The sequence below is a fragment of the Bidens hawaiensis genome, unplaced genomic scaffold (assembly GCF_021521415.1).
Source record: "Bidens hawaiensis isolate Kalapana, Puna unplaced genomic scaffold, B.hawaiensis_p1.1 tig00054853_1, whole genome shotgun sequence".
NCBI classification, from domain to species: domain Eukaryota; kingdom Viridiplantae; phylum Streptophyta; class Magnoliopsida; order Asterales; family Asteraceae; genus Bidens; species Bidens hawaiensis.
In genome coordinates this window covers 18,413-29,980 of record NW_027499877.1, presented here as the reverse complement: position 1 = coordinate 29,980, position 11,568 = coordinate 18,413, and the positions used below count along the sequence as shown (strand labels likewise).

At 33.2% G+C, this 11,568-nt stretch overlaps 1 protein-coding gene across 1 annotated transcript; it reads right to left on the bottom strand.

Annotated features, from left to right (window-relative positions):
- Positions 1–113: 113 nt before the first annotated feature.
- Positions 114–9,364, bottom strand: LOC143600735 (uncharacterized). Its single transcript, XM_077078338.1, has 14 exons — positions 9,080–9,364; positions 8,858–8,974; positions 8,697–8,779; positions 8,567–8,630; positions 8,357–8,474; positions 7,130–7,284; positions 6,971–7,025; positions 6,679–6,803; positions 2,709–2,799; positions 935–1,069; positions 756–793; positions 625–675; positions 341–493; positions 114–263 (listed from the first exon to the last, which is right to left on the bottom strand). The coding sequence occupies exons 1-14, from the start codon at positions 9,197–9,199 to the stop codon at positions 114–116; spliced, it is 1,455 nt and encodes a 484-aa protein (XP_076934453.1). The 5' UTR covers positions 9,200–9,364.
- Positions 9,365–11,568: the final 2,204 nt, after the last annotated feature.

Genomic DNA, 11,568 nt, shown 5'->3' with positions numbered 1-11,568 from the left:
ACGCTTCTTCACCTACAAACCACAACATAGTGATCATCAACTCATCATACTACAAGTCACATAACATTTTGACTTATATCAAATTAAAACTCATGTATTTTGTAAAAAAAATGTTATAAATGGGCAAATAGTTTGTGGATCTGTTTGTACCTTCCTACAACAACAGCCAAATCACCCCTGATGGTTCCCGGTTCTGATTTTTGTGGATCAGTGGCTCCGATAAGTTTACGCCCGTATTTAATCACACCTTCTCCTTCCCAAACCTGCATCAATGATTGATCAGAATAAGCGGTTTCGATGCATATATAAGAAACACATATAATTTGTTTTAACTAATTACCATGGCAAGAACAGGACCAGAGCTAAGGAAGTCACAATGCCCATCGAAAAATGGTCTTTCCTTAAGATCATGGTAATGCTTCTGGGCAAAGGATTTTGTAGGGGTCACGAGTTTGAATCCTTTACGTTCAAACCGAGCTACGATCTCTGAAATCTGTAAAAAAGAAGTTTTACTTGATGAGAAACTGTTTAAAATCAAGAAAAAGACACAAAAACAAACTCTCTTCTTATTTATTGTTGTAACTGAAACTCTAAAATGCATGTAAATAATGGCGGTTAGATTACCAGTCCTCTTTGCACACCATCTGGCTTGATAGCAATGAAAGTACGCTCCAACTGCAAAAGGAATAAACAGTATCATAATCAATTGTGCTTCAAATATATATATCAAAAGAACAGTAAAAAGAACGTAATACCTCTGCTGCATGTGCTTCTTGATCTTGAAGCATGTATGCTATTAAGAAATTTAAAAATAAAAAAACCACAAGTTAAAAGACTTCACAAAGTTTCAGTTAAATACTGATGCACAAATGTCAAAAAAAAAATCTACATTGGGTATTTTGTTCAGATAATAACATTATAAAAATGTAGAAACCTGCAGCAGGGAGAGCAAACGCTCCAGCAATCCATTTGCTGGAAGTGTTTCCAGAATGATCACGCCCAAAAAAACCAAGAGCTGGCAAGAATCCTTTGGATGAAACTGCTGTAGCAGCAGCAACCGATCGTCCTTCTGTAAATGAAAGAATAATAATATGTAAACCATACATTTTATCAAGATTTTGATAACCGCTGACATGCACTTTCAGAGTTCATATAATGTAAATAGCATAGGCACAAAACTAAAAGATGTTTTTCTAGTTACCATTACATACGATAAATGACACTATAAAAACAGTACTCCCTCTAATTCTCATGATAAAATTCTCTATTTAAAAAAAACTGTTCCAAAAATGATATCATGTGCTTTAATTCACCAACATTAGACTTCATGAACCCTAATATTTTAACATAAACAGAGTCATCATCGTACTCAGTATATCCCACCAATAGCAAAGCTATGGTAGGGTCCGAGGAGGGTAAGATGTAGACAGCCTTACCTCTACCCCTTAGGAATAGAAAGGCTGCTTCCGGTGAGACCCCCCGGCTCGATAGCAGAGTAAATCCACTAATTGAACTAAAACTGTCACCTACCTTGTAAAAATTAGCTAGGGCATGCAACTTTATTTCTAAATCAACAATATAAGCATAAATTGACATTAAAAAAATTCATGCTAGAAACAAACATATGTTAATATTTTTATATAAAAAACTAGGTTAGGTACCCGTTTCTTACACGGGTTGAACAACTTAAATTCTGTAAGTGATAACTTTTTATAAATAATTTGAGTAATACACTAAATAAGTATGAAATTAAATTACAACTACTATTCATAAACTTATAAATAAATCATTAATCTCTAAATTTTTCTTTCGATACAACATTAGATGATACACTAAAAATATGGTAGCAACTAAAGTAGAATAGTATTATGAGAATATAAACGGTACAATCGGAACAATACGAATATCAATAGAAGAAAACTTTCAATCGGTCGAAGAATATACAACAAAAGAGAATCAATAAGGCTTTGATCGACAATATATGGATAGAAAGAAAGAGATTACGGTTACATGGGAAAAGAAGGCGGGTCGGGTTCAGTTAAAGATCCACATGTATTTAAAAATGAACCCGCTAAGTAAGTTTTGGAAGCTAAAATGTTTCATATATGTGTAAATGTTAATGAAAATGTTCAGTTTATAAAAATGTTTTATAAATAAACCTAACATTTTAAAAAAATATAAAATACGTTTTGTTAAGGCAATTAAAGAAATTATTAAACAAAAATATATATAACAAAAAATTTAAAAATAATGTATAATTAATAGGAGAGAGAGAGGGGAAAAAAGAGTAAAAATGTATAAGATAATGACATGTGGCATGAATCAACTTTTATTTATTATATAGTACTCCGTATAGATTATAACTATGATAAATATTTAATAAAACACATAAAATCATGAAAAAAATCAACTGAATAGTTCAATATCACAAACTAAAATAAGCTTAACTAAATTAAATAATAATAATAATAAATAAGAAAAACAACATATTAAAGTTGTAATTCAGGATTTCAATCATCTATTATCTATAGTTAATCTGAAGCATACAGAAATAAATAATCAAAGTAATATTCACCGACAAGTCAAACATTTTGCTACACAAACTCTACAGCATAATCAATCACAATCGGATCCAAGTATACACAAATCCATACGAAATGAAACAATTTAACTAACAAAAACTGCTTATAAAAACAAAAGAATAATACCGGAGAAGAGTCGTTTGTGCTTGGAAGCAGAAGAGACGATAGACCTGGCTGCTCGTGAAGCAGATCTGAATATCTGAGAACTCATTCTCTCCTTCTTTGATCAAAAAGATATGTTACAAAAAGTAGTTATTGAGAATGAGAGTCTGTGAGAGTAGTGAGGAAGAAGATGATTGTTTTGATGTGATTGGATATTTGAGGTTACCAATGTTAGGTGGAAATGAATGGAATAGTGAAAGTGGACCTTAGGGTTTCGAGTAATTGGCATAATGAGTCCTTTGGGTTTGGAGTAGCAATGTAACATCACTAGATGGTTGAATGATGGTTGGGGTTAGAGGTGCATAAATCGGATATTAGAAAAACTCGGGTTTGGGTATGGAACTGGGTTTGGGTATGATCGGGTAATGGAAAATCGGCTATTAGCAATACCCGGGTCGGGTTCGGGTCCGGGCGTTGCCTCTATAAACCATACCCTATGTATCGGGTTCGGGTCGGGTATTCTAAAACCGGGTATTTGAATACCCTATTTTCAGGTATTGAAAAAACCATATTTTCGGGTTTTTTTCGGGTATGTTTCGGGTATATATTGGAATTTTTTAGTGGTTGCACTTTTTATGAGTATTTTTTGGGTATTTTCCAGTTATTTTTCGGGTAATTTCGGGTATAGATCGGGTATTTGAAAAACTCACTTTTGGGTATTGGAAAAACCCAGTTATGGGTATGGAACTGGTTTGGGTTTTCGGGTATTACCGGGTAAAAATCGGGTCTGGTTCAGGTACGGGTTTGGGTATTAAAAACCCGGGTATAAAAAAGCCGGTTTCGGGTTTTTTTTGGGGTCCGGTTTCGGGTTCGGGTTTTTTGTTCACATCTAGTTGGGGTGATGTTATGTGATAACTTAAGACTTGTTTAGATGTGAAATATGTTTGTGAGTTGTTATACGTAGTGTTGTAGAAATCGCTAGTCAGGTCATGGGGTGGGGACTAGCAATTAATTGGAATTAATCGGATCAGACTTTAATGTATAATTTTCAATTTTATTGATGCACACACATTTTTATATGTGATTATCAGTTTTATATATACACATATACATTTTAGTCGAAATCTCGCTGGAAACCGTCAATTTTGGCCGGAACCTCACCAAAAAACGACGTTAAGTCCGATTAATCACGATTTTGCCCTGATTTAACCTTTAACTGATTAATTGACCGACTAGCCCAAAATTAATCAGTAGATGAGGACTAGCGATTAATCAGGGATTAATTGACACCTAATCGGGATTTTTGTAACCCTGGTTATATGTGAAGTTGACTTTTGGACTGATTAGTGAGAACTTGAGGCATTAAAGGAAAATTGCAGGCAATAGATGACATGTTTGATATACATGAGAGTTATATGGTTTAGGGATGTAAATGGACAAGCTTTTCACTACATATACATGTTTAATGTGTCAGATAATGAAGTTATTACTTAATGATTAAGCTCTTGGTTGATATTTCGATCTTCAAATATGTTCAGAAAAACAATAGGATAGCAAATGTTGTCGATTTATATTTTAGAATGTTAAAACTTAAAAAATAAAGGTAATTTATTTTGTTAGTTTAAAGCATGTGAAACAAATAACAAAGGACTATAAAAGTATTTTCAATATTATATATATATATATATATAAATATATATATATATATATATATATTGTGGGTTATCAGAAACTGTTATAGCTTATAAACCCCTCTTTACCATTCGGTGTTCACAGTACATTGTCTACTAAAAACTAAAAAGACTATGAAAACTATTTTGTTTGTCTAAAGTTTAATTAAGTAGAAGTGTAGTTTGTCGCCCGCTTACTTGCCACTTCATTGTAAATCGTTTGGATGCTTAAAGTTTAATCAAATAAAAGTGTCGTTTGGATGTTTACATATAAACGAATAATGAAAAGTTATCCCAAATAACATGTTTGAGGTAAGAAAAATATATTAGAACTTGAAATTCATACATAAAGCATCACAACTTGGAAAAGGAAAACAAAGAGTAAAATACAAGCAAATATATGAATAATGCATAATATAATTTAGTCTGAAAGGGTTTTAAACATGAAATAACTAATATTAAAGGGGTTATGTTATAAAGTGATGTGAAGTTTAAGTGTTGTAATTGATGTGAAATCTGGTATATTAAGGCATCATATGCCGAGTGGGCCGTCCACTTAAATAGCATCCCCGTGGCAGCAGATCTAGCACTTACAGCCATATGTTACGAATCACGTGGGGGTTAGGTTTGGTGAAGTGATTAACTACTTTCCAAAGTAATTATCAGTCAGTTAAAGTATGTCTTAAACCAGGAAGATTTTTCTAGTAAAGTGTTGTAAAACACAATCATTCTCTCATAAATATTTACTGTAGTTTGATTTAATTTTAACCAACATATCTTTAACCACTTATTTTAATCTTCTATTCAGTCATGTCATTATACTTTGTTGTGTTTTGTGTCACTTGAGCTTGAGATTGCGTTACCGCTACTGCTGAGGGAGGTTCTAATGATGTAACACTTAAAAAAGTTTCACACATTTGTCCTGTATCGGGCAAACTGGGCGGTGGTTCTATGCTTACAGCGACTGTTGAGGTGACTGACACCTTGGGGTGGTGGTGTTGGAGCCATTTCTTGTGTTTCTATTACTTCCAAGTGTTGCTTATGATACGTCGTTTGATCTAGTTGTTTGGTGTTATAAACTCCATAGAAATCAATGCAATAGAATGATCTTTGTATTATAATTGTGAATTAAACTCATTCCACTCACGTCATGGGGTATTTATAGCTTATACAAGGAACATTTGATGGTTCTATTTTTAACGAAATGATGTTGATATCTCTTCTCCTATTGGTAGAATTCCTTCTCACATTCTTTCTCTTGCCACACCACTTAGATGGCCTTTTTTGGTAACTGACTGTTATGAAAGTTTTGGAGTAACGATCATATGGATATATATGGATATATGGATGTTGTCCTTCGGTAAAGCTTATGCACATCTTCGCTTGTCTTATATATAATTTTTAAACCAACTCGTATACTTTTTTTAATAAACACATTAAACTTCTTTTGTAATTATTATTATCTTTCTTTTATCTTTTTCAATCTCAGAATATCAAATACATATTAATATTAACACTAAAACTTGATCTGCTATCGTTCTCAAGATCAAATAAACCAATGACATCTAAAAGTTAAATATTTATTATACTTTCTAAGCAATAACTAATAAGCCAAACAATTAAATTTATTGTTACTTTGGGTCTCTAATGTAATTTTTTTTAGTCAAATTCAGTCATAGAGGTGCACAAATTGGTTTTGTAATGCAACCTAATTCGTTTTTTAAACCGGTTTTTTAGCGGAAAAGGATTGATTCAGTTTAAAACCAGTTTCACCATAACCGATTTCTGTGAACAAGAACTCAAAGCAATACCAAAATGGTGATTGTTTGGTTTTAAACCGGTTTTAAAAGTGTCTCAAATTAAGAACCAGGTTTTTCTCAAAAACCACATATTCATAACATACTAGACACAAAAGACGATAAATACATAGCATACTTGAATAAAAAACCATAGAAGCAAATCATAGCATACATAAAAAATATAATATCGACTTCTGAAGGGCATTAGTGAAATGCCTTTTGTAAGTATGACTTTATGTTAGAGACTTTATGAGTGTATATATATTTATTTTTTTAAAATAAAAATCTACACATGTTACTAACACGTTAACAGATCTTTAACCTGTTAGGACACGAATTTAAACATGTCTTGAACATGTCAACCTGTTTAAGATACGAAACCTGTTAAGCTCAAACTCAAACTTGTTATAACCCGTGTCGTGTCGTGTCGTGTCGTGTTAACAGGTCCGTGTCATAAATTGACAGCCCTACTTTTCGATCGGGTACACAACCCTACTGGCCCGTTTTGCTACTCATAGCACCTACATCCATAGCAGTATAGCATTGTGGATTTGTGGATGCTCTAGCAAGTACAAAGAGAAGACAGAAAGTGTTTTTAACCAATTGTAAAACGCTAATGCACAAGAAAAATGGCACACTTTTGATGCAAACTACAAACTCCAGCAGTCTGAATGAACTGATAAACATACACCATGAATTTGACAACTACTATTAACAAACTAATCTTATCAAATTATCCAACTTCTAGATATTAGATGGCATTTACAATAAGTTTACAATCAGATGTCACCTGTCTGGTTATGATTAATGAATCAACTTGAATGTGAACTTAATTTGCATTTGTCTTGCAACGCCGCCAACCAACTATCCACCTAACAGAGAATGAAACGGATATGTGATCGTGTGCCATATCAATATGTGATAATAGAAATCTATACAATATGCATGTAGAAACATCGAATATGGATGGCTGTACCTGGATTTTGGAGGTGCTTGAACACTCGTATCTCAATCCAAAGCGAGTCACTATATAAAAATAATATCGAGTTTCCCCATCTTCTTGAATGACATGAGGCAGTGGCCCCACTTCAGTGATGTCAGATAACAGGGTGGAGTCTTGAGGGCTTAAATCTGCAACAGTTTTAGGCTCATCAGCAAACTGAATCATCATGAGGCTGATTTTACAAGCAAACATGTGTATAATCAAATCATGAATAAAATTAAATCTACAGCAACTTTTTACCAGTTCTCGTGTTGAATAGATAGGATAAGAAAAGGTAATGTTTTGATTCGTTTTCATGTTTCTCGAGTTCGAAAGAAAAATAATAAAACTGCCGATTTTACAATGATGACTTACGATGTAAAATATGTTTAGTTCAAATCAGGGGTAGTTTGGCCACTGAAAAAAAAATCATCTTTCCTTTCCCTTGTTGAGTTTTTTGATGAGAAAGTGAAATGGTATAGAAGGAATGGATATAAAGTTAAAAGAAGAAAATGAGGAAAAGAAAGACTGAATATTTGATTGTTTTCAATGACCAAAATACCCCTATCTAAAGTTATTGTGGATAGTAAGAAACTTTCTTTCCAACTTAGGAACTGGAAGAAGAAATAAAGCACTACACTTTCTTTCAAACTCTATTAAAACATGCACAAAAATATATTAATAACATTGGTGTGCTTTTTCAACTTTCTTGTACCGTATACGAGCCAAATGGACACAAATGGAGCATGTTTGTGTTTGTTTGTTTAACTTTAACTGAGCAAATGATAGGACATGAACAATTAAACTAACAAGGCTTTCTTGTTCGTGTCGTTCGTTAAGAAAATGAATGAGTTCGTGTTCGTTTATGTTCGTCCGTTAACAGTTAAATGAACAGTTCATGAAGGTAAACTGACGGACCTAACTGAACATAAGTTAATGAACATAATTGACCTCGAACCAGTTAAAAGGTAAATGTGAAAAAAATTAAAAATGAATATATTAACTAACGTAAATGAACGAACTTTAACCTACGTAAACTACGGACATAAACGAACGTTAACAAATGAATATAAACAAACTTTATGAACGAACATAAACAAACGAACATGAACAAATGAACAAAGTTTTTTGTTCATTTCCTTTAGTTTATTAGATAAACAAACTTCTCGCAGAACAGTTCACAAAAGGTTAACTGAACGGTCAGTTCGTTTACAGGCCTACCTGTGCACACATAATACAAATAGATGCATGGTCCATGGAGAACAACAAAACACAGAACCCAGTCATCAACTTCTGTGTCATCAAGAGGAAGCGGTTCTCCAGGTAATGTTTCCCATCTCTATAAAATAACATTTCAAAAAAGAAGTTATTAACAGACTGCAAAGGTGGACTCAAATGTTATTAAAAGAGGAAAAGAGCCATGGACAATACAGTTCTCATGTATAAGTAGCCTGAAAGAAGGCAAGAATGCAGAATCTCATCTATATGTTCCAACCTGCAAGTAACAGATCATTAGCATAAATATAACTATCGTTAAATTATAAGTATCAATTTCCCTTACTTAGCTCTCAGATGATATTCTCTTTCCTCTAAATCAGCAACTTCTGCTTGAAGTGATTTTACTTCCATAGATGATAATACAACCTGCTAAATACAGATATAATCTTTAAAAAAGTGAAACAAGGTTGAAAGTTTAAAGATTTATCATTTTATAAAATCGACCTTTTCTTTCCCACTTGTGTCCTTTACCCATGATAGTTTACGCGGACTGAGCAAGTTCAAAACGGTTGCAGCACTTCTGAATCTTCTTCTTGCCCATAAACGGCTGCTGGAACCATGCTAATGCATATCAAATGAACTTAAATGATATCAATCGATAGGTACTACCAGTTTCTAAGATGATTAATGTTGATGTATAAGTTATATTCGTGCCATGAATGGTACCTCTTCAGTTCTGGTAGATGACATGGATGGACTTGTTGTTTGAGGGGGGGTCTCCATGCCAGAAGTCGAAGCCTGAAAATGATCCGGGAAAATTTCTACTCCTCTAGGACCATCACCCATGGCTTGATTCCAGTCAAGTAAACAAAGATCTGAACAAGGCGCAATTCATTTATCACCATGTAATTGTATAATATTTCATAGATTAATAACTAAATAAGGAAACAGTTAATAATACATGTTTCATCTATCTTGCAAGGAATTCAAATAAGGCATGTCACATTTTGGATTTAGAGAAGTATCATTAGATTTAGCCATTAATAATTTTCACCTTAAAAATTTTATTGTTTTAATGAGGTCAAATGAAGATGAATCTCAATCATATCTACCTAATATAAGTTCCAAAGCACTTAAGAGCAGATCAAACATACCGAATCTGTATAATCAAAGCTTCAAAAATCAAAATCCCCAAAAAAGAACAAACACAAGCAGAGGGACCCAGGGGTGTTCAAAAAATCCAAATACTTGTCCGCATTATCCAAAATTCCGAAAATTTCGTATTCAGATAGTGATTTTGAAAATTTTTGGATAACCGAAATGTTTTTTAAAATATTATTATATAACGAATATTTATTAGAAATTTCGGATAATTTTTGGATCTTTTGCATAATCAAGATATCCGAAATATATATGTATTTTTAATTCTGAAATATTTTTTTAAAATTTATTAAATAATAATAATAATAATAATAAAAAGAATTCAGATATTTGTTTAGATATCCGAATCCGAAATTTTAATATCTGAAACTCCGGATATCCGATTTTGAACAAACCTGGTCAGAGACCTGGAACTTGGAAGCTTACAATATGATGAACTCACAAATTCATCAATACAATACATCATAATTGAACATATATAAACCCTAATTAGTTCAGATCAGCTAGCAAAACCTTATATCCTCGGTTAATAATAAGCTAGCAGCTACTAATCGAAGCAATCGAGTAACTGAATTTAATTTTGCTAATCATAATCAACAATTGTATCCTAACAGGAAGATATTAACTGTATTAAAGTTCATATCACCATGATCATAACACATCGTGAAGCATAGAGTTGAATTAAACTAGATCACAAGGAAGAAAAGAGCTAGCTAGATAACTGAGTTGCATAATAATCGAAAGAGACAACTTACTTACGATTTAAGAGATTGATCAAAGCGATTGAGATAGCAGTAGTTAGTTAGTTAGTTTGACAGGAAGAAACAAAACAACACCAACCTTGATGCCAACGCTGATCAATCAATTTTTATTAATAACGTATATTTGTAAGTTATAATTTGATGTATAAACTAATTTGCATGTTTAATTGTTTTCTTGAAAAAAAATATTAGGGTTTTTTTTAGTATTTGATAACTTGATATGAGGTAACATTAGTAGTGATGGCGGGTGGTAGGGTGGTGATGACGGTGGTGGTGGCCAGGTAGTGATAGTGGTGGTGGCGGTTATGGTCGGGTGGCTACAATGACAATGGTTGTCGTGGTTATGGCGACGATGGTGGCGGTGGTAGCTTTGCTGGTAAGGTGGTGGTGGTGGAGGTGGTGATGGCGACGGTGGCGGCCAGGTGGTGGTGGCGGCGGAGGTGGTGGTGGTGACGGTGGCGGTGGTTGTCAAATGATTGTGGTGGCTATGGTAGTGGTGGTGGTGATGGTGGTGGCGGTGGTTGTTGTTAGATGATGGTGTTGTTAAGAAAGTAGGTTGAAGGAGGAATGAAATGAAAAAAAAGAAGGGGTGTGGGAAGGAATGGTTTTGATGGAACGAGATTCCATGTGTAATGGATGATTCCATTCCATTGTGCAACCAAACACCTTTTATTCATTCCCACGTAATGAATCATTCCATTTCGCCTGTCATTATTGCATAACAAATGCTACCTAAGGTTGGGCTAGTGGGTTTTATTGTGAGAGTAGAATACTGGAATGTAGATGATAGTGACATTTCAATGATCCAAATGGTCGTTCAAATATAAAAAAAAAACGTTGTGTGATACATGTTTAGGATTGAGTTTCAAAACAACTTAGTGACTTATTGTTTTTTTATTTAAAGTTGTTTCGAAAAGCTTAGATTTGTAGCTTTTAGAAAACAACATTTTAACTCTTTAAAAAAGCTTAAAAAGGGCAAATTGGAAATGAATAATCTCGTCTTTTGTGTAATGGCCAATAATAATTTCACCTTTAAAAAAACACTACTAGTTGTTTAAGTTTAACCAGGGCCGTCTTTGAGAATTTAAATACCTCGGTCGAGCCAAAATAAAAAGTCCCGTAGGCCTTAACGAAAAATTTTTATTCGCTAATGTACATGGATAATACTTTTATCGATCGATTTATTATAATCAGAAACCATTCTGAGTATGTAATTATCTAATAATCCATTGCAAATAACCTTATTTTTAACACCAAAAAACATATATATGTAATATGTATAACAAAAGTTTG

Bases quoted from the DNA above. Each gene is read 5' to 3' on its own strand.
- LOC143600735 (XM_077078338.1), bottom strand. From the start codon at position 9,199: ATGGGTGATGGTCCTAGAGGAGTAGAAATTTTCCCGGATCATTTTCAG. The intron at 6,804-6,970 runs GTTGATTCATTA...TGGAGTTTGTAG, and splicing joins CAAATTAAGTTCACATTCAA to TTTGCATCAAAAGTGTGCCA. The intron at 676-755 runs GTATTACGTTCT...TTCCTTTTGCAG, and splicing joins AAGAAGCACATGCAGCAGAG to TTGGAGCGTACTTTCATTGC.